General features: G+C 34.6%; 1 protein-coding gene across 1 annotated transcript in view; it reads right to left on the minus strand.

Annotated features, from left to right (window-relative positions):
• Positions 1-11,824: 11,824 nt before the first annotated feature.
• LOC148939864 (uncharacterized) overlaps positions 11,825-24,458 on the minus strand; it is a 35,254-nt gene continuing 22,620 nt past the window's right edge. Inside the window, exons 5-6 of the mRNA XM_089106019.1 lie at positions 22,780-22,977; positions 11,825-12,674 (exon numbers count right to left, since the gene is read on the minus strand). Of these exons, the coding sequence (XP_088962145.1) occupies positions 12,193-12,674; positions 22,780-22,977 (680 nt within the window). The 3' untranslated portion in view covers positions 11,825-12,192. The remainder of the gene's footprint in view (positions 12,675-22,779; positions 22,978-24,458) is intronic.

A 24,458-nucleotide genomic window follows, 5' to 3' on the forward strand; every position in this document is an offset into this window, starting at 1 on the left:
CTGTTAGATTTTACTAATGACGCATACCACCAAAAATTATGTAATTAAATTTATGTTTATCAAGGGAATCTGTCCTAATTACCATAAAAGTCAACTGGGAGGCTAAAATCTTCATTTCGTAATAACAAGGAGGGGAAATTTAAAATCCTAACTTCTTTAGGCTGTTGAAATGATATTTCAGGATTGTGCTGTCACACCGGGGTTGAAAAGCAAATTATTTAGTTCTTTTTACTGACGAAAATTTGTTTTCGAATCTTGCTATGGCACTGAGGCGAAGAAATCGATATCATTACTTTTTTTGGCTGTCTGTTTTGGGTTTTTGGGTTTGCTTTTTTGCGAAGCGGGGTAGTTTTTACAACAGTTGTTTTTTAGGTGTTTTTTGGCTGTTTCGGGTTTTTGGGTTTGCTTTTTTGCGAAGCGGGGTAGTTTTTACAACAGTTGTTTTTAAGGGATTTGTATAATAGAAAGTAAATGTATGAGAAGTGAAAACCTATTATTAATTTATGTTTTCGATTTCGGTGAGCAAATGGTGGCCACTTTACTGCCTATTTTCATCTAATTAAAGCTCTGCATTATATGACATATCACCTCCTCTGTTCATTCTAAATCATTAAATAAAGGTCAAACTCTTTAGAACTTTAAAGGTTCACATGAGTATATACTTAAAACTAAGTATATGAGTCGAAATACTTCTTCAAAGGTCGGAGTAATCATTTAAGAAGAATAGATTTAGGAAAAATTGTTTATAAAAGAAGGCAAATGTGCTTATCTTTTTTTTATCTAGCTGGTATAGATGGGTCTCTGAATTCTCAGTTTGAATCAGTGGAATGGCATCGATTTTTTTTCTTCAAACATTTACTAATAAAATGTTGAAAAAAAGTGGAAATTCACACCACTTGAGTTAACCAGGGGAACGGAATGCAACTACAATGTTACTTCAGAATTTCTCACATTCTCAATACCAACCAGTCACAAAATATAGTTATGTTTTTATATAGGAATTGCATTCCAAAAAAATTGTATAAACTGCTATATATAACGTTGAGGATTTTTATACTTATTTTGGTACATGCTATCCTACCATACTTTTACGATTAGTTGTCTATAAATTAAAATTTTTACACGGCGATCATCTTTTTTAATTCAAAATCTAAGCTGAATCAAATTTTTATCTTTGCTCTCAAAAAATATATCGTGCTTGAAACACTAAATTGCAATATCTGAAAATCTCAAGATTAAAAAGAAAATTAATTACAAATCTACCACAGCTTGAAACTCTGAGAATTTATATCACCAACCTATACCTGTCAAATACAAAAATATAAAACACGCAATTATTTGTTTTTTAAGGAGCATTTCGACTCATATACTTAAGCTAAGTTCTCACTGCCCAGATTGCTGTTCTCACTGACCAGAAATCTGGTCAGATTTTCGTCTCCAGAATTCTGGCCAGATTTTTTTCCCAGATTTGACTGTTTTCTGACCAGATTTTTCGATCAGATCTAGTTTGATATTTTCTGGCAAGAAAAAAAATCTGGTCAGATTTTAGCCTTAAAAGTAGTTCAAAGCATGGTTGATGTAGCTGAAGAACAAGCAGATATTTAAAGATCACTCAGAAAACGACAACCACCAACCAAGATCAAGGTAAAAAACTGAAGAAGCTGACTTCACAAGAATATTAGAGAAAAATTCGTTGGAGATACATGAGAAGGTGTAGATTAGTTCCCCCTGATAAAAACAACTTTTTTTTTACTGTATTTTATTTAGTCAATTGGGCTGTAAAGTTGCACAGATAGCCTACTGTCCAGTAGAAGCAGGGTATAAGCAGCTCACTTCTTACTGTATATCCCAGTTCTATTGGTAGGGCCTCTGTACCCCACACTACAGTGGGAACTAAACTGCACCTTTATTTAGGTAACCTGACTTTGTAGAAGTAGAGCTCAATCAGTCTAGTACAGAAATATGATGGGGAGAAAAGGCCATAAATGTTTCAGCAAATTCAAAAGTTACAGGACTCTCTTAAATTATAAAATTGTCACAGGTTTGAGATGACATCATAATCATAAATCTAATGCTCCATCACATTAATCGATGAATATAGTAGTTAGGCAGAAATCAGAATGCGCCAGGGGTGTTGCATAGGGGGTGTGTAGGGGGGAGGGATGCAGCACCCCTGGTGCTACCTTTAGAACACGAGTTTCTAGGAACCTCTTAACACAAATAAGTTTTTTTTTTTTCAACGGTAGCTAATTTTCTAATTAGTAAGGTACTTAGCTAATTTCAGATATTTTAAAAGAACACCAGTTTCTCGGAACCTCTTAAAACCAATTACTTTTTTTGCATAAAAATTTGTTTAAGAGGCAACTGGCGAGTGAGTTCCAACCCAGTTACCATGGTAAGCTACCATAGTAAGCTCCTTACCCTGCAGAGCAGCATGGTAAACAAAAAGTTACTATGGTAACTAAAATCAAGGGAAAAATGTCAGGTTGGAACAATAGTCATGGTAACTCTATGGTAAGGAGAAGAAGGTTGGAACGGATTTGCTAACTTTTTTTTCATGTTTGCTTACCATGGTGAGTAGGTCGGAACTCAGCATAAGTCAACTGATATTACAATATATACTGTAAATATGTTATAATGTAATAATATAATAGTGTAATCTGTACCCTTTTTTCTTTTTAGGCATAAGAACCAGAGCTGAAGCCAGCTGGTACCTTGCAAACCCCTAGGATACCATTATCGTCATGGAGGACAAAATAAAATGGTCTGACAGTGACATTGAACTCCTTGTCAACACCTGTATCAACTATCCATGGCTATGGGATTCTTCTAGAGAAGACTTCAAAGATTGTAGGAAGAAGAAAAACTCTTTTGCAGCCATGGCAGAATCCAGGATTTTGTTTTCAGATTATGGACTGCCTGTTCAGAATCTTGCATACATTTTGAAGAAAAAGTTTGACATTCTAAGAGATACTTATATGAAGTGTAGACGCAGTGAAAAAGGTAAAAGTGGAGATGGTGCAAAAGTAAACAGAAAAACATGGAAGTATTTCCACCTTTTCAGCTTCATGACAGAGACGGGTCAGCTAAGAAAAACTGTGGACAACATGACTGAGCCTCTGCAGATTGCTTCTGTTAGTGAAACTTTGACCAGGATAGATACTTCAATTGATGATGAAGACGAATTTACTCAGCATATAGAATTGAGCTCAGAAGAGTTTGAGCAGACAGCAGAATCTCTTTTTCAGCCGTCAAAAAGAGCTAGGATAAACTCCGCGGAGAATCAGCAGTCTGAAACCTCATCATCATGTATGTCACCTTTAGCTCCCATCCAGCCTGAACGAAAGCGCAAAACATCCCAAGAGCCATGTGGTAGTAGTGGAGGTAACAAGACTCAGAATACTCCTGGAGGTAGCCAGGCACATACAGACATTGACCAAGAAATTGTCAAAGCTCTTTCGTCTTTACAAGAGAAAAAAACACCCAACTTACATTTTAGCCAGTACATCTGTAGCGTGTTGAACGGTTTGCCAAAAAAAGCACAAGCAGCGGCACGTCATGAAATTTCTGAAGTGCTTAAAAAATATGAAAGTGATGACCAGGAAATGAGTAATGTGTTTGTGTAATTTCTTAGTTTACAACTAGACTCTATGGTTGATTAGACCTATGGTTGGCAATCCTGCTATGGTTCAGATATACAAAGACATGCTTCAAAGGCAAGTGAGTTAGAGCGGCTTATGGCTATGCAGCAGAGCATTCAAAAGCGGTAGGAAAGTATATTGAAAAAACTAGTGCCTATGTAGAAGAATAGTATCCATATAAATTCATTTCAGTGCAGTTCTTTGCTCTGAGTTTTATCAGTATGCAAAATCTCAATACCCCAACATTTTCTACTGCACTCACTCATGCTTAGCTCTTTTTTCTACTTTCGAATGCTTGTTATAGTGGACGAGCTCGGATGCTGCATAACTACCGTATCCATTTTTTTCTTTTTTTCCTCTGTCAAGACTTCCGTAGTGCAAATATTGATGCCTTGACGTATTCAAAAGTTGGATATAGATTAAGGGCGAAATCGAAAGTTTTTTTTAAAGCCGGTTGTTTCGAAAATCTTCATTTTTACTTTAGGACAGTGGCTAAAGACATGGAAATTGTGCAATTTCTTTTTTTTCTCTTTTTCTTTCAGGCGAGAAAAGTTCAGTGTCAAGTATGTCCACTTTTTCACGCCATATTCTTTCCAAAACAGATTGTGCCTAACGTAGCGGCTTAGAAAGAAAAGCGGTTTTGGGGAGAGTAACGAAATATGTTTATGGATTCTAAAAATGAACAAACAAATTTAAGGCCTAAACAGTCGTTGAATTAGTTGAGATAAGTTTTTGCTGGAAACTATGCATCTGGATTGCAAGCTAGGCAATAAATTTAATGGTATTCAGCGCTTCGCGTTAACTTTGGTTTCTCAACGGAAAGATTACGGTTCAGAAGTGTTATAACTGTGTCGCACATTGACCCAAACATTTATGTATAGCTTGTGCTTTGTACTTTGTACTATACTTGTGCTTTACTGAAAGTTAGTTTTTATCTCAGTATTAAACAGTATTTTATCTCACTATTAGAAAAAATAGTCGCTATTTAACAGTTGCCAGTCATTACTATCAATTATCCTCCCCTGAACCCATGCAGCATATTTATCTGATAAATTTACCAGCAATATATTGAAAGCAGGAAAATCCACCAGAAAAAGCGAAATAAGCCGTATTTACTATAGACTTTAATCTTTACTATAGAAAAGTAACTAAACTACAGCCAGAAATAGACGCACACATTTACACATTCATTTCTGATAGTTAATCACACAACTTTGAGTGTGATAAGTTTGCATACAGCCTGCTGCTACAACACAACACTGACCTACTCAGGAATGCGGCCTTGACTCACTCTACTCAGCTGCCAAGGAACACTTCCTTCTGGCGTCATGAAGTAGTCTCGAAATTTGTCACGAATATGTTTGGCAGCTTCAGCTGGGTTTCGTGCTGCTGTTGAGACAATTGGTAACAGCCCATTTACTTGCTCTTGTCTCCACTGCCCCAATGTTATAACACCGTCAGTTTCTGTGTCAACGAAGTTAGCACTAACATACCTCGAGGGTCTCCGTGGAGTTGTAAGATCTTCGGTACGCAAGTAATTATGTAGGCAAACACAAGTGCGTATGACCTTGTCAATATTCTCAGGCTTTGCATTAATTGCTTCTCTGAATATCCTCCACTTGGCACCAAGAATTCCAAATGCATTGTCTATTATCCTTCGTGCACGAGAAAGCCTGTAATTGAAAATTTCCTCTGGTACTGGAAGGTGATCACCAGGATAGGGTCTAAGTAAGTTTGTTTTCAAGGGGAAAGCTGCGTCTCCAACAATCACATATGGTAAGTAGGTGGCATTTCCTGTATCAGTCGTATCACTGCCTGGAAGATCTAAAGTACCGGCAATCACTTTCTTACCAAGAGTTGAATTGCCAAACACAGAACCATCACTTTGCCGGCCATAACTGCCTATGTCAACATAGACAAATCGATAGTTAGCATCGCACATAGCCATCAACACTATGCTGTGGAACTGCTTGTAGTTGAAATATTGTGACCCCGAATTCGGTGGAGCCTGGATTCTAATGTGCTTCCCATCAATAGCTCCAACACAGTGTGGGAAGTTCCATTTTACTGCAAACTCATGGGAAATTTCCTTCCACTCAGATTGCTCACTGGGAAATCGTACAAATAATGGGGACAGTACTTGGCAGATTGCATCCATAGTGTTCCATATAATTTGGTTGGCAGTCGACCTCCCCAGGTAATGTGTGAAGCTTTGGTTTCTCTGTGTGCCACCAGCTGCAAGATATCTTAATATCTTGGGCACTTCAAGCCTTTCTTTAGGTGAAATAGCTGTTCTGAAGTTTGTATTTTGTCTTGCAATATATGGTGTAACCAGACCAAGCAGGTTATCAAATTGCTTAGGTGACATTCTGAAATAGTCATGAAACCAATCTGCATCTGTCAAACGCAGGTTATTGACTAGTACGTTTGAAGTACCATGTTCACTTCTCATTTTCAAAAAGTCTCTGACCCAAAATTTTCTTTTTCTCATAGTCTCTGAGGCTTGTAGGCCTTTTCTCTTCTTTCTCCTTCGAAGTAAGCACAAGAGCAAAACAGTTGTAGCCTCATGATCCATTTTTTGAATCTTACGCCGATTTTTCCGATGGCCAGAAAAAAAAATCTGTCCAGAAAAATTATCTGGACAGTGAGAACTGAATTCCGGTGTGAACATGCGGAATTCCCAGATTTTTTTTCTGGACAGAAAAAAAATCTGCCCAGAAAAAAAATCTGGGCAGTGAGAACCAGTCTTTAGTTTGAAGCACATACCAACATGCATATTCATAAGAGTTCATATTTTTCTAACGATTTTGGTCTTTACTTGAATAATTTAGGATGAATAGAATAGGAAACACTAACGGAAATCTAAACTGACAGGACTCTAGACCGACTATTGAGGTAGACATCGACCTTGTAACAGATAGATATGGCAGGAGTAGAAATAGAGAAATTGATTTTTTCTTATAAAATTCTGAACTCTGCAATTTAAGCGAAATATATCGAACTTTAAAAAGTAATAAGATACGCTACGTTGTAATTAAAAGTAAAATGTTGATTAGTAAATTTTTGAGATTTCGTAAAAGTTGACACTGTTTATTAAAACACCATTTTTAAAAAGAAACAGTGATTAGTTAATGCTTTATTGCCTATACTTAAAACCCTCGTTTTAAATGTCTCTTATGCATTTCTATCTCTTCTGTTTTTCTTGTCACACACCTAAAAGAACCAGTATTTAATGTTTAATATATCTTTTACAAATATACAAGTTGTATCTTTATCCTCACTTCCTACTCTTCATTACTATCATACTTACTAAGCAATGCCACAAAGTTAGGCGACATGCTAAATGGTTTGACCTATACAAATTATCACAAAGAGTGCATGACCCCAAAAGACGGTTCAAGACTTTTTTTTCTTTTTTTTTCTTTTTTTTGACAATAAAAAGCTTAACTCACTCGCTATAGCGGTCGGAAGTGCAAAAGCAAAAAATATTAAATATCATTTTTTTTTATAGATAGTGAACAGCTTTTTATTTTTTTATGGCGGGGTGGTTTTTATAGCGTACTATTTTTTGTATCAGTATTATATATCATTTTAATTTCAACAGATTTATAAGAACTTTAACCCTCATCAGATGTTATATTAAATTTGCGGCCATTTTCACTACCTACCTACGACGCATAATTGTCGAGGTTCCCTTTAAATCGCGGGTATTTCTTTGTTTGCAAGTTTACTGAAGCAATCTATTATGCACCCCCCCCCCTAAAGCAAATCCTGGATCCGCCCCTGTCACCATATGGCAAGGCCATACCCAGGGAGGAGAAGGTTGAATCCCACTCCCCCCGAAATGTTTGTCTGACTCGTAAAAACGTAACAAAAATGGATATAAACAAATTTTTGATGTTTTTTTTTAGTTTTTTATGTAAACCTTCCCCCCCCCCCGAAAAATCTTTGATTACCCCCCCCCCCCCTCCCCCACGAAAAAAATCCTGGGTACGGCCTTGTCATATGGTATTTACAAATTTTTTGCCTGATAATTCATAATCTTAAGTGTTCTAGAGATGTGTCACAGATGTAGTACATTTCTGAATAGCCGAAAAACTCAACTTCCTTCAAAAGCTTTCTGGAATAACCTTGATCCCGGCCTGATTCCACACGTAATCCCAGTTTTGAACAGCTGAACAGAAACTTTTGTCTCGTATGATATCCACCAAATGTTCAGAAATGAAATAAAAAGAAATTCGGAAGCCTGGAGCTAATTTGAGTACATACAGACTTACAAATTTACAAGAAAAGCGGCTAGAATTACGTGAATATGACATGATATAAGATGCTAAAGAACTAAATACTGAACTGAAGACACATTAGTCTGAGTGAGAGGCAAAGTTGGCATAAGCCTTCGTCAGAATTGCATAAAAAAAATGCCATTTCACTTGTTGATAGATGGTCTATCATCCATCCATCTATCTTAGGTCATAACCTAAGGTAGATAGTCATGGAATAAGGGCAATTCAAATAGTCTCTTAATTTCTATGAGCCATTTGAAGGCAATTGGAGACACAAAATAAAAGTTTTTCAAAGATTTATGACTGACCATGTCCCCAGAACTTTGAAGACAATTGGGCAACTGAGATTCTTCTCATTATACGATCTTTGCCTACTGAAAATTGCAATGGGGTTTGATCGAGATTTTTGGGTTGACTCATGACGGACAATTTCCACTGAACTTGTATGTAAAATGATGAACTAAATTTTCTTAGACTCATAGGCCAACAAGCAACCTAAGCCTAACAGACTCGCCCGCTTAGATTCTCAGATGGACTACCGTATTTTAGGATTGGCACATGACCGACAAGTCCCTTGGACTCACAGGCGAATGGGGAGATCTCTAGTTTTCCAAGTGTTTGGGTAAAAGGCAAGGGTAAACGGCGGGAGTAACTATGACTCTCTTATTGGACAAATACTTGTGTGTTAGCTTTTGGAGAGGCACCCCCACCTGGACTCTCTGGCAGATTGATCAAGTTTTATAATTGACAAATGACCGTTAAGTCACCTGGAATTGCAAGCAAACAAGCGAAATAAGTCTAATAGGGGGAGGGGGGGGGCGTCCGCCTAGAGTCTCAGGCAAGTGACCCAATTCATAAGCTCAGACAGTTGTCGCCACAAGACAGTTGAATTCGCAAGCAAACAAGTTACCCAAGTCTAATAGGGCGGATGGTAAGTCAATGGTGTGTTCATTGCACCATTGTGCCTTATCAATATATAAGGGTGTTACAACATCATCCACATAATGATTAATTTAATATTTCAGTAACTATCCCTTTATTTCAGGAAGTTGCATTAGGTCTCCAAAAAACATTACATTGAGACCAAACAATTTAAACCTACATGATGGTCCAGGTTGTTGATTTCTAAATTGTTCAGGTGGTGGGACAAAAACTTGTTTTTCTTCCAACAAATTATTTGGTGTAGGGAACAAACAAATTGTTAATATTAATTTTTTTACGGACAATAAGTGCAAATTTAACAAATTAGTTTTGCCTATTTACTTTGATTGTTCAACCTGGAAACACTGACGGAAATGTGGCACACTCCTTTAAAATCCACAATTTTGAAAATTACCGAAGAATTGCCAGAAAAAACGATTCAGAAATAACAGAAAAGAAGCAATTAAATAGTACTCATTTTATTAACATGTTTTCTTTAGAAGTGGTCTCACACAGCAACTTTAAACCCTTCCCCCCTTATACCTAGACATAGGCCTAGTTCTAGGCTATTTATCAAATTTTGCCCATTATATTAGTTTCTACTATTTTTGATAGTTATTAACACTTATCTGGAAAAAAAAGAAGCAGCAAATTTTTTAAAATATCTTAGGGGTGCTTCCACCCATGGTAGGTAGGGGAGAGGGGCTTGTAATAGAGACGGCAGTGATTATTATATTAGGAAACGGCGCTGATTGAGGAACCGAATGGCATGGATCTGTCTCACCGTGCTGAGCGCCAAGTCAAGATGTAAGATTAACAGTACAACAGGTACCTGCATAGAAATTTATTCGGGCGTATGGCTATTCTGGCTGAGAGCCTGGGTAGCATTTATGTGCTTTTTCGTTTAGTTTTTTCTCCAATTTCTAAAACCATTATTTTAATTCATTCCTTATAAACTATGTTCCAAAGGAGCAACTTGGCTCAATAGTAACCGAAACTCTAAAACACAGAATTTTGATAACAATAGATACATCAAAAGAATTGAATTTTTATGCCGATTCCAAGTATAGGGCTGAACGGAAAGCAGGTCGTCCTCGTCTGGGGTGGGAGGACGTCATAAAAAAAGATTTAAAGGAAATAGGAACTTCGTGGGAGGGTTTAAAAAGGGAGGCTTTGAATAAATTGGGATGGAGGAGGGACGTGCGTAGCTGTGTTGACCTCAGGCGGCTTGGTGCTGCGGTGAGTTGTTACTGGTAGTAGTAGTAGATTCCAAGTGTATAAAGTTCATTAAGTGTATTTACTAGTCAGAAATTACGAGCCTGAGAATATTTGCCCAATTTTTGAACAGGCGAAGGGAAAAAACCCAAAAGCTTCCAGCAATTTTAATGAAAATCACACCATCAGATTCAGCATATCAGAGAACGTTATAGAAGAGGTTTTAAACTCTTATATACACAAATAAGGAATTTTACATTTTTGGCCAGAAAAAAGACTATGGATGTGTGTTTATTTGTTTGTTTTCCGCAGGTAACCCTAGAAGACCGGGAGAGAGCTAATTTGATCTAAAATCAAATGTTCTAGAGGCCTTTTTGAGTGACCAGAAAGATCGGAGGGCAACCAGCCCCACTGCCACTCCCCTCTTCCCCAAAGACATAAAATCAAAATTTTAAGATAGCCATTTGATTCAGCATAGTTGAAAGGTCCAATAACTACGCCTTGGGAACCCTTCCCTCTTTGTAGTCCCCAGGGAAAAGTCTGTAAGTTCCGCAACTTACCCATTGTCCACATATAGTACTTGTGATTAGGAAGTAGACGGATTTTTTTTTGGGGGGGGGGGGTATTTTCTACGCGGGGTATTTTCCACGGGGTTAATTTTCCGTGTTGAGATTTTCCGGGAGAAATTTTACAAGAAAGATTTCCTCACAAGGATTAGGAGAGATTTCCTGGTTTGGAAAGACGGTCAGAAATTATTTTTTTTTTTTTTAAGAAGTTTTTTTCAACTGAAAGTAAGGAGCTACATTGAAAATTAAAACGAACAGAAATTATTTCGTATAGAAGGGGGCTGCCTTTGCGCTAAAGTTTTACTTTTTGTAACAATTCTTTAAGAAAGACTACCCAAACATAAGACCCGTTGAATTTGAATAAGATGTATTTTTCAAGATCTTCAAAACTTTAGCGTGAACAGCCCCCTTAAATATGGGGGCTAGTCCTGATAATTCCAAATATACATGAAATGACTAAATTGGACCGGTAAGGATTCCTTAATATATCGAATAGCTTTAGGTAATAGACGAGAACTAGAACACACTACACTGGAATAATTCCTAACAAAAACAAGCCTAAAGTCATAACTGCGTAAATCAAAGTAAGTTCATTAGTAAATAAATCCAGTGAGAGGGCCAAAAATAAAAACGAGGCACAGAAAAGATAAGTAAAAAAAGATTGAAACAAATTTTCAATTTAAATAAATACTTATTTATTATCAAGTTATTCATTAAATAATAAAATAATTATTTTACTGCAGGGAAATCCTATAAATCAAGCAACAATTACCCTGAAAACTTACCGACAAAATTGAGTCGAAAATTTGGGCCAAAAGCACGTTTCAGTAAGCTAAATTACAATTAAATTAATTTAATTACAATTAAATTACAAATTATAATAAGCTAAATTGCTGCTTTCGAACGACAAAACTGACTTGAAACTTAAAAGAAGAAGATGATATTTTAGTTCAAGTGCTTTGGGACAGGGAAATTCAATGGAAGGATTTATAGACCCTGTTTTTGGGACAGGGAAATTCAAGGGAAGGATTTATAGACCCTGTTTTTGGGACAGGAAAATTCAATGGCAGGATTTATAGACCCTTCTTCTAAGAAGAATATGACGATCCTTATAATTTGTGATTTCACCCATTAGATTTTAGAACTCTCTGGAGAAATTTTATCATAGCCCCCCCCCCCCCCTGGAAAAAAATGAAAAAGCGACAGAATATTAAGATAAGTAAATAAAATTAAAATGATAAAACATTAAAAAGACGTTTCTGCCAAGAGTCTACTCGAAAATTTGGGCCCAAAAAGGGACTTCCTATGGCATCTGACAACCTCGCTGAAAAATTGGTATCTACTACAGTTTGCAAATGTGTGCAACACGTTAGAGCATGTCCTAGCTAGAAATCTTCATCACCGGACAGCCGGTAATATAATATATATAAATATATTAACAGTCAACTATAAATATATAGATAGCCAACTAGTTTACATTAGTAATATTATTTTTCTTAAGTTTAAGCATAAATTTACATTCACAGAAAAAGTTTTCTCGCATGTAGTACACTTATGCAGTTTTCCTTATGTATGCGTCCTTCGATGTTTGCTCAAAGAAGAACAATCAGAAAACTTTTTCTCGCATATGACACACACGTACGGCTTATCTCCCGTGTGAATCCGATGGTGCTTCTTTAGACTTGAAGCCAGGGCGAAATTTTTGTTGCATACAAGACATGTGTACGGTTTATCTCCAGTATGGATTCTTGTATGTCTACTCAAATCAGAACTGCTGGCACACCTTTTCATGCATATTAGACACTCATAAGGTTTATTCCCAGTGTGAGTTCTTTGATGCATATACAAGTTTCCAGCCTGTTTAAAACTTTTATTGCATATATCACATTTGTAAGGTTTTTCTCCAGTATGAGTTCTTTGATGTATGTTCAGTCCTGAAGGGCTTGGAAAGCTTTTCTGGCATATTTCGCACTGGTATCGTTTTTTGGCCGTAGATGGCGGGGCTTCCAAAGCCACATTATTGTCTAACTGCGGACGAGCTTGGAAATCTGAAAAAAAAAGTAAATCAAACTCCGACAGTCCCAGCATACTATTAGGATTGTAGCTATTGCTTACTAATTATGAAAACAAGCTTAAAAACAAGCTTGTTTTCATACTAATGATGAAAACAAGCTTAAAACCTTAGTGCAAAAACAAATCTATTGGAATTAGAAAAGGAGCTTGAAACACTAAAAATGGCACCGAATGGGAAAATGTGTATCGTTTGAATCGCCATGGTCAAAAATCCCTCAACAAGAAGATACCAAACACCCAAATTAAATACCCGATAAATAAAATTTTAGCTTGGGTAGTGCTGATGAACCCCCTTTTTTGTCGCGGGAGCACCGACTTGTTATCAATTTTCCTATGTTTTCAAGTTTCCAAAAATACTTCAATATTTCAATCCTTTTCTATACCCCTTGTGTTCTGGTATAGCTTTTATTATTAAAATAATATTTATCATAAAACAGAACTCAGCTTTCAAGGGCTTTCAGCTTTCAACAAGTCCTGTCTCGGTGCCATCAAATCTAGAAATTAAACATCACTCCCGTGAGCTTGATTCAATAAATAAGCGAGCATTGTCTGTCATTATGGGCCGTCTCAGAGGCGAAACCATGGGCTAGAGGGCTCGAGACCCACGTCCTCCAAAATCCCAAATTTTCTTAAATTTTTGGGCGCTTTTTATTCAAATTATCAAATAATTTTTTTTTTAATTATTCTACTTCTTGAAAATTCATGAGCACGAGCCTCAGCTGTCAGGACATTTCATGCAAAAAGGCATTGGAAATGTTGGGTCCACCATTACTCCAAGATCGGTGCAAAACTCCGATAGTGAATTTTGGAAAGTTTTTGTTATCTACAACCCAGTACCATAATATTCTACCAGATCAAGCTCCTCTTTCGAGAAACAGAAAGAAAAACAAGTCAGTTATATTTACAGCTAAGACATCCAGTAAGTTGAGTCGGAAAAGAAGCGACCATTGTCTAATATTTTGGACCGCAGAGAGGAAGGGGGAGGGGGGTTGTGCTCACCGAAATCCCATTTTAACAAACATACAAACAAACAAATGTTTTTAACGATTTTATGTTTTTCAATTAAGCCTGTGTGTAAAACCATTAAGTAATCATAATTTAGGATACTAAAAATTTCGTAAGTTTTTCTTATTTATGTTATGTTTTTAGATTCAAACAGTCTATCTGTAAAACCCTTAAGTAATCGTAAGTTAAAATGTTCAATTTTGTATGTTTTTGTTAATTTATGTTTTTAAGGCTTTTATGTTTTTCAATTAAGTCAGTCACTCTGTAAAACCATTAAGTAATCGTAAGTTAAAATATTCAATTTAGTATGTTTTTGTTAATTTATGTTTTAAAGGCTTTTATGTTTTTCAATTCAGCCTGTGTGTAAAAACATTAAGTAATCATAATTTAGGATACTAAAAATTTCGTAAGTTTTTTCTTATTTAGGTTATGTTTTTAGATTCAAACAGCCTACCTGTATAACCCTTAAGTAATCGTAAGTTAAAATGTTAAATTTTGTATGTTTTTGTTAATTTATATTTTTAAGGCTTTTATGTTTTTCAATTAAGTCAGTCACTCTGTAAAACCATTAAGTAATCGTAAGTTAAAATATTCAATTTTGTATGTTTTTGTTAATTTATGTTTTTAACGATTTTATGTTTTTCAATTAAGCCTGTGTGTAAAACCATTAAGTAATCATAATTTAGGATACTAAAAATTTCGTAAGTTTTTCTTATTTATGTTATGTTTTTAGATTCAAACAGTCTATCTGTAAAACCCTTAAGTAATCGTAAGTTAAAATGTTCAATTTTGTATGTTTTTGTTAATTTATGTTTTTAAGGCTTTTATGTTTTTCAATTAAGTCAGTCACTCTGTAAAACCATTAAGTAATCGTAAGTTAAAATATTCAATTTTGTATGTTTTTGTTAATTTATGTTTTTAACGATTTTATGTTTTTCAATTAAGCCTGTGTGTAATTAAGTAATCATAATTTAGGATACTAAAAATTTCGTAAGTTTTTTCTTATTTATGTTATGTTTTTAGATTTAAACAGTCTATCTGTAAAACCCTTAAGTAATCGTAAGTTAAAACGTTCAATTTTGTATGTTTTTGTTAATTGATGTTTTTAAGGATTTTATGTTTTTCAGCTAAGTCAGTCACTCTGTAAAACCATCAAGTAATCGTAAGTTAAAATATTCAATTTTCAATGTTTTTGTTAAGTTATGTCTTTAAGGCTTTTATGTTTTTCAATTAAGTCTGTCGCTTTGTACAACCATTAAGTAATCGTAAGTTAAAATATTCAATTTTGAATGTTTTTGTTAAGTTATGTTTTTAAGGCTTTTATGTTTTTCAATTAAGTCTGTCACTCTGTACAACCATTAAACAATCGTAAGTCAAAATATTCAATCTTGTATGTTTTTGTTGTATTTTTTAACGCCGTTAAGTTTTCCAGTTACAAGTTTTTCAGTTTTCAGTTATTCAGTTATGTCTCTCTATAAAACCATTAAGTAATCGTAATTTAGAGTAATAAAAATTTCGTTATGTTTTTAATGCTGTTATGTTTTGAAGAGTAATTGTAAGTTAAAATATTCAATTTTTTCTGCTTTTATAATGTTATATTATTAACGCTTTAGTGTTATTCAATTAAACCTGCTGTGAAACTATTAGGCCATCTTAACTGAGAAGAGTAAAAATTTCTTAATGTTTTTAACGTTGATATGTTTTTAGATTCAAACTGTCAGTCTCTAAAACCATTAAATAATAAAAAATCTAAATAAAAAAAAAACACTAACTTTTTGGTACGTTATATTTTTAACACTGTTACGTGTTTCAATTAAATCTGTTTCACTGTAAAACCAGTAGGCAATCGTAGTTTAAAACACCAAAATTTTCTCAATTTTTGTAATGCTTTTAATGTTTTTCAATTAAAAATGGATGTCTGTAAAAACATAAGCAATCGCAAGTTAAAATATTCAATTTGTTAATGTTTTTGTTACGTTAAATCTTAAAAAATGTTATGTCGTTAACTTAAACCTGACTATAAAACCACTAAGTTATCATAAATTAAGATAACTTAAAATAATAAAAAATTCGTTATGTTTCGTTACATTTTTAATGCCGATATCTCTTTCTCTTTAAACTGTCAGTAAAACAACTCGTTAATCGTAGGTAGAACTATTAAAACTTCTGTTATGTCTTGTTTATTATGTTATATATTTAATGATGCTATTAAAACTTTTGTTTATAAAACAACAAGGTAATCATAATTTAAAATATATGCGTCATTTCTTTTCTGATTTAAAATTATTGAGATAAGTTAATATTCAGGTTTTATCCGACGATTTTTTTTTTCTTTTTTTTTTTTTTTTTTAATGAAACTGAAGCTTAGCAAAGTTTTAAATATGATATTCACTCTCATCATTTCGAAAAAGATAGCAAACTACTTCAAAAACATAGTGATTACAATATATCTCATTTTCATTTACACTTCTTTAATGCGTTCAGCTGCTTCAACCGCTAACACAAGTTTATGATTACAATACAACGGTTCATTTAGCGGTTAACACAAATAGGGGTTTATCTAAAGGTTTTAAAAAATAACGGTTTATCTAGTGGTTGTCAAAAATAACAGTTTATCCAACGGTTTTCCTAAATAACGGTTTATCCAGCGGTTGTCGAAAACATCTTTTCATCTAGCGGTTTTCAAAACAACTGTTTGTAAAGTGGTTGTCAAATAAATGTTTATCTAGCGGTTGTCAAAAATAACAGTTTATCTAGCGGTTGTCAAAAATAGCGGTCTATCTAGCGGTTGTCAAATAACAGTTTATCTAGCGGTTGCCAAAAATAACGGTTGATCAAGTGGTTGTCCGAAATAACGGTTAATATAAAGGTTGTCCGAAATAACAGTTTATCTAGCGGCTGTCAAAAATAAATGTTTATCTAGCGGTTGTTAAAAATGACGTTTTATAAGTAGTTGTCAAAAGTAGAGATTTATCTAGTGGGTGTCAAAAACAACAGTTTATCTAGAGGTTGTCCAAAATAACGGTTTATCTAGCGGTTGCCAAGAACAACGTTTAATCAAGCGGTTGTAAAAAATAACGGTTTATGTAGCGATTGTCAAAAATAAAATTTTATCTAGCGGTTCTCAAAACAACTGTTTATAAAGTGGTTTTCAAATAACGGTTTATCTAGTGGTTGTCAAAACTAATGGTTTATCTAGCGGTTGTCAAAAATAGCGGTCTATCTAGCGGTTGTCAAAAATAACCGTTCATCTAGCATTTGTCAACAATAAAGGATTATCTAGCGGTTGTCAAAAATAGCAGTCTATCTAGCGGTTATCAAATAACAGTTTATCTAGCGGCTGTCAAAAATAAATGTTTACTTAGTGTTTGTTAAAAATAACGTTTTATCAAGTTCTAAAAAATAACGTTTTATCTAGCGGATGTCAAAAATAACAGTTTATCTAGCGGTTGGCCAAAATAACGGTTTATCTACCGGTTGGCAAAAACAACGTTTAATCAAGCGGTTGTAAAAAATAACGGTTTATCTAGCGGTTGTCGAAAATAACATTTTATCTAGCGGTTGTCAAAACAACTGTTTATAAAGAGGTTTTCTAATAACGGTTTATCTAGTGGTTGTCAAAACTAATGGTTTATCTAGCGGTTGTCAAAAATAGCGGTCTATCTAGCGGTTGTCAAAAATAACCGTTCATCTAGCATTTGTCAACAATAAAGGATTATCTAGCGGTTGTCAAAAATAGCAGTCTATCTAGCGGTTATCAAATAACAGTTTATCTAGCGGCTGTCAAAAATAAATGTTTATTTAGTGGTTGTTAAAAATAACGTTTTATCAAGTTCTAAAAAATAACGTTTTATCTAGCGGATGTCAAAAATAACAGTTTATCTAGCGGTTGGCCAAAATAACGGTTTATCTACCGGTTGGCAAAAACAACGTTTAATCAAGCGGTTGTAAAAAATAACGGTTTATCTAGCGGTTGTCGAAAATAACATTTTATCTAGCGGTTGTCAAAACAACTGTTTATAAAGAGGTTTTCTAATAACGGTTTATCTAGCGGTTGTCCAAAATAACGGTTCATCTAGCGGTTGCCAAAAACAACGTTTAATCAAGCAGTTGTAAAAAAATAAAGGTTCATCTAGCGGTTGTCAAAAATAACGGTTTATCTAGCGGACGTCAAAAATAACGCTTTATCTAGTGGTTGTGAAAAATAAAAGTTAATCTAAAGGCTGTCCAAAATAATGGTTTATCGAGCTCCCGTCAAAAATAAATATTTATCTAGCGGCTGTTAAAAATGACGTTTTATCCTGCAGTTGTCAAAAATAACGGTTTATCTAGCGGATGTTAAAAATAACAGTTTATCTAGCGGTTGTCCGAAATAACGGTTTATCTAGCGGTTGCCAAAAACAACGTTTTATCAAGCGGTTGTACAAAGTAACGGTTTATCTAGTGGTTTTCCAACTAATAGTTTATCTAACGGTAGTCCGAAATAATGGTTTATATATTGTCCGAAATAACACTTATATAGTTGTTATATAAGTTTATAAAGTGGTTGTCAAATAAAGGTTTATCTAGCGGTTGTCAAAAATAACGGTTTATCTAGTGATTGTCAAAATAATAGTTTATCTAACGGTTGATCGAAATAATGGTTTATCTAACGTTTGTCCGAAATAACACTTTATCTAACGGCTGTCCAAAAATAACGGTTTATCTAGCGGGCAACTCTTTATAAAGTGGTTGTCAAATAACGGTTTATCTAGCGATTGTCCGAAATAACGGTTTACGTAGCGGTTATAAAAAATAACGGTTTATCTAGTGGTTGTCGATACAACTGTTTATAAAGTGGTTGCCATATAACAGTTCATCTAGCGATTGTCAAAAATAACGGTTTATCTAGCGGTTTTAAAAAATAGCGGTCTATCTAGCGGTTGCCAAAAACAACGGTTTATCAAGTGGTTGTCCGAAATAACGGTTTATGTAGTGGTTGTTAAAATAACGGTTTATCAAGTGGTTGTGAAAAATAACGGTTAATCTAACGGTCGTCCAAAATAACGATTTATCTAACGGCCGCAAAAAATAAATCTTTATCTAGCGGTTGTCCGAAACAACGGTTTATCTAGCAATTGTCAAACACAACGGTTTATCTAGCAATTGTCAAACACAAATGTTTATCTAGCGGTTATAAAAAATAACAGTTTATCTGGTGGTTGTCAAAAGAACAGCTTATCTAGCGGTTGTTATTTATCAGAAATAACAGTTTATCTAGCGGCTGTACCATATAACAGTTCATCTAGCGATTGTCAAAAATAACGGTAAATCTAGCGGTTTTAAAAAATAGCGGTCTATCTAGCGGTTGCCAAAAACAACGGTTTATCAAGTGGTTTATCTGCCGGTTGTAAAAAATAACGCTTTACCAAGCGGTTGTCAAAAATAATGGTTTATCTAGTGGTTGTCAAAAATAACAGTTTATCTAGTGGTTTTCCGAGATAATGGTTTATCAGGCGGTTTTCAAAAGTAACATTTTCCGAAACAATGGTTTATCTAGCAGCTGCCAAAAATAAATGTTTATCTAGCGGTTGTCAAAAATAATGTTTTATGAAACGGTTGTCAAAAATAAAGGTTTATCTAGCGGTTGCCAAAAATAACGGTTGATCTAGCGATTGTCTAAAATGATGTTTTATCAAGCGGTTGTCAAAATTAACGGTTTATCTAGTGGTTGTCAAAAATAACAGTTTATCTAGAGGTTGTCCAAAATAACGGTTTATCTAGCGGCTATCACAAATAACGGTTTATCTAGCGGTTGTCAAAACAGCTGTTTATAAAGTGGTTGTCATATAACGGTTTATCTAGCAGTTGTCAAAAATAACGGTTTATCTAGTGGTTGTCAAAATAAAAGTTTATTAACGGTTGTCCGAAATAATGGTTTACCTAACAGATGTCCGAAATTACACTTTATCTAGCGGCTGTCACAAATAACGGTTTATCTAGCGGTTGTCAAAACAACTGTTTATAAAGTAGTTGTCAAATAACGGTTTATCTAGCGGTTGTCCGAAATAACGGTTTATCTAGCGGTTGTCAAAAATAACGTTTTATCTAGCGGTTGCCGAAACAACTGTTTATAAAGTGGTTGTCAAATAACAGTTCATCTAGCGGTTGTAAAAAATAACGGTTTATCTAGCGGTTGTCAAAAATAACGGTCAATCTAGTTGTTGCCAAAAACAACGGTCTATCAAGCGGTTATCCGAAATAACGGTTTATCTAGCGCTTGTCAAAGAACGGTTTATCTAGTGGTTGTGAAAAATAAAGGTTAATCCAACGGTTGTCCGAAATAACGGTTGATATAGCAGTTGTCAAAAATTAATGTTTATCTAGCGGTTATAAAAAATAACGGTTTATCAGGTGGTTGTCAAAAGAACGGTTTATCTAGCGGTTGTTATTTTTAGAAATAACAGTTTATCTAGCGGTTGTCCGAAATAACGGTTTATCTACCGGTTGTAAAAAACAACGTTTTATCAAGCGGTTGTCAAGAATATGGGTTTATCTATTGGTTATCAGAAATAAATATTTATCTAGCAGCTGTCAAAAATAACGGTTTATCTAGCGGTTATATAAAATAGCGGTCTATCTAGCGGTTGTCAAATAACAGTTTATCAACCAGTTGTCAAAAATAACGGTTTACCTAGCGGTTGTCAAAAATAACTGTTTATCTAGCGGTTGTCAGAAATAATGGTTTATAAAAGGGTTGTAAAAAAAACGGTTTATCTAGCGGTGTTCGAAATAACGCTTTATCTAGCGGCTGTTAAAAATAAGAGTTTATTTAGCGGTTATCAAAAATAACATTTTATCAAGCAGTTGTCAAGAATGACGGTTTATCTAGCGGATGTCAAAAATAGCAGATTATCTAGCGGTTTTCCGAAATAACAGGTTATATAGAGGTTGCCAAAAATAACGCTTTATAAAGCAGTTGTAAAATATAAAGGTTTATCTAGTGGTTGTAAAAATATTAGTACGTCTAACGGTTGTCCAAAATAATGGTTTATCTAACGGTTGTCCGAAATAACACTTTATCTAGCGGATGTCACAAATAACGGTTTATCTAACGGTAATCCGAAATACCGGTTTATCTAGCGGCTAAATTAACTCTTATCAAAAATAAGAGTTTATTTAGTGGTTATCAAAAATAACGTTTTATCGAGCAATTGTCAAAAATGACGGTTTATCTGGCGGATGCCAAAAATAACAGATTATCTAGCGGTTGTCCGGAATAACAGGTTATATGAAATCACAGTTTATCAAGCAATTGTCAAAAATAATGGTTTACCTACCGCTTGTCAAAATAAGGGTTTATCTAGCGGTTGTCCAAAGTAACGGTTTATAAAGTGGTTGTCAAAAAATACGGTTTATCTAGCGGTTGTAAAAAAAAATGGTTTATCTATAGGTTTTCAGAAATAACGCTTTATCCAGCGGTTGTCCAAAATAACGGTTTATCTAGCAGTTGTCAAAATTAATGGTCTATATACCGGTTGTCTGAAATAACAGATTATCAAGCGGTTGTCAAAGATAACGGTTTACCTACCGCTTGTCAGAAATAGCGGTGTATCTGGCAGTTGTCCAAAATAACCATCTAAAAAGTGGTTGTAAAAAATTACGGTTGATCTACCGGTTGTCCAAAATAATTATTTATTTAGCGGTTGTCAAAAATAACGAGATTAAGTCCGTAATTTGTCTGAAATTAAGAGTTTATCAGCGGTTGTCCAAAATAACGATTAATCTAGCAGTTGTCAAAAACAGCGGCCGATATATCTGAAGCAACAGTTTATCAAGCAGTTGTGGAAAATAATGGTTTATCTAGTGATTGTCCGAAATAACGGTTTATCTACCGGTTATCAAAAATAATGGTTGATCTAGCGGTTGTGAAAAATAACAGTTTATCTACCGGTTGTCCAAAATAACTAATTTTAAAGCGGTTTTCAAAAATAACGGTTTATCTAGCGGTTGTCAAAAATAACGGTTTACCTAGCGGTTGTCAAAAATAACGGTTGTTAGCGGTTATAAAAAAGCAATATCAGAAAGAAAATTACAATGAATGATGATAGGCAAGTTTTGAATGAACTTAAACTGTAGCTTAAGAAAACCAGGTATGACTAAAGCAATTAGCACTTAACAGCAGTTATTTACTGAAATCATTTTTCAAAATGATAGTAAAGAGTTACATTAAAACTCAAACAAACACAATTTGCATGTGTGCATGAAGGGGGGGCACCCCAATCGATCTTCCGCTCTTTATGTAAAAGTTTAGCTATTGTTCGACTGAAAGCATTTTGGAGTGAAGAATAGTCAGCAATTGAAGCGGTATAACCAGACCGTGATGGCAGTTGTCCGTGATGCCAGTCCGCGGAGGCGGTTGTTTTAGGGTAAGGTCCAGAACTTCATCATCATCAATGTCCCTTCTATATTTTTTTATTACCAGTAATTCAGAATGGAGGATAACAATAAATTTAGGGTTGAATTGTTGCCTGTTCTTCATTTATAGGAATACGAATTGCAATTTTTTTTTGCTTTTCGTTGTTCTGAAACGCACACAATAACAAATAATTAATAATCATTAATGATAGACTCCTGGATCTTATTTAGTAATCGCCTTTCAAAACATTGGAATTGGAAATATTATTACTTAAAAAGAAATGCAACAAATAAACTCATTCTAAGCACATTCTGAAAAAATCCTTCATTTTATCACGTTGTGCTTACTTTGAAACATTCGCTCTTGAAGCGCTGGAGAAAAAGAAGTCGAAGTTTAGCATCGAAATTGGGTTTAAAGAGTGCAGTAGCCCTGCTTCGATAGAGGATATTTCTGTTCGCTCAGATTTTTTTGACATCACTCTTTAGTAAAATTTGAAAAACAAATAATTACCGTTCGTTTTTAATACAATGGTATTCAGTGTATATCAAGGCCCGACAAAATGTAGTTTCGGCATATTTCAATTTTTACACTAGATTAAATATTTTGACTTTTAATCTTACATCATGTTTTGAAATAATGGGACCCTGGGGCGATTACATCTTTGTTTCAAAACAAACCTTCATTGTTGCTAGTAGCTGAATCCAGCTTAAGTGGGTCAGAATCAGGCTCTTCTTCTTCTTCTTCTAACACTAGTTCTAGTTTTGCAGATACACCAGGAGAAATAGCCAAAGGACCGTCTTCCTGCTTAGGAAATAAAAATGTATTTGCACTCTCAAAAAGTGGGCCATGATCATGTGTATATATGTTTTCAACTTCTGAAAAAAAAATTGAGATAAATTCAAATAGAAAGTCACAGAATAAAGCAAATCTATATTAACTCTGCTGGTCCAATACCATGGGTATATGCAATGAGCATAGGCAACTTATAAGAGTGGTAACTGGCGCTAGTGTCGAAAAAAGAAACTATCAAAGCCATCTAGCATTTGGAGACACTTGGCATTTTTTCGGTGTAATAATAAGAACAACTAATTAATTAGTATAATTGGTAGAATTAGGATATCAATAAGTGTCTGATCTCAGTTCCTGACAGAAAAACAATTACAAAGCTTGAGGAAATGCGAAGTGTCACCAAACACTAGATGGCGTTGATGTTTGCTTGTCGACACTAGTTACCCTTATTCTTTGGGTACACATTTTTTTTTTACTAAAAAGCACTAGATCTCAGCAGTTGTGATCGAGTAGCCCCTCTCTCAGATTTCTACAATCACCCGTCCTGTACGATTCGACAAGGGAAAAAATGCATGGAAGACACATTGCTCCTCATTAACTCTACGCTATTACACAGATTATGATCTGTCTCCATCCAGCCTTCTCATTCCATGGTTCTCATCTTCTCAGGCTTCTCATTAATCTGTCGCCGCATCAAAAGATTCAGAAACATAAATAGGTTTTGTAGTTTTCAGATGCAAATTCAATTATCGTTTTCTTTTTCCCCTGCACTTTTTTGCATTAACTTTATTTAACTTAGCCATGCAAGACTAAAAGCAATCTGTCTGATATGTAGAAACAGAAGGAAATCTGATTTGATAAGTTTTTGTACCAGTGATTATCAGATATGTTTTACCAGATATGTTTTTGTACCTGTTTTCACTGTCTAAATAGATGGATTTACCCCCATTTGAACAATTATTTGTTCCCTACCCTTCTCCCGGTAAAGCTTAACTTGCTATTTACTAAAATGCAATATAATTTACAGAATATAATCAGCTAGTGATTCCAATCACTAGTGATTCTTTATTTACCAATTATATTACAAGACATTCATCTCCTCGTCCATAATAGGGACGAAATTAAAGGTTTGGTAATAAGAATTAATGCTAGTAAAGTGAAAGCTAAGCTCTATTGTAAAGAGGGATGAGCTGGTAGTTGATGTAGCCCTTCACACAGTTCCTCTTACGTATCGTGTAATTTCTAGGCGTTGTAGGTTTTAACATCTCTCTTTAAAGAGGTAATTTAAAAAAAAAATTCCCCAAAAGAAGTTTTTCAAAAAGAAGTACAGAGCTTCATTAAACCACAAAAGAGCAGAACTAAAGTCAAATTAATTTTTCAAGCGTAACACTACCATAAATCACCATCAATAAATAAATGAAACCCAAAACGAGCAGAAATTAAATAAATCACCGAGTCAAACTCAAAACAAGCAGAAACTAGGAGGAGTAGGGATGCCCCCCCCCCCGTGCCTTCTAAAGACCAGAATTTCGAGATTTGGGTTTCTATGTCTCATAATATCGAAAAA

The sequence above is a fragment of the Artemia sp. Qi Xiang Cuo genome, chromosome 20, assembly GCF_049724085.1.
Source record: "Artemia sp. Qi Xiang Cuo chromosome 20, ASM4972408v1, whole genome shotgun sequence".
NCBI classification, from domain to species: Eukaryota; Metazoa; Arthropoda; class Branchiopoda; order Anostraca; family Artemiidae; genus Artemia; species Artemia sp. Qi Xiang Cuo.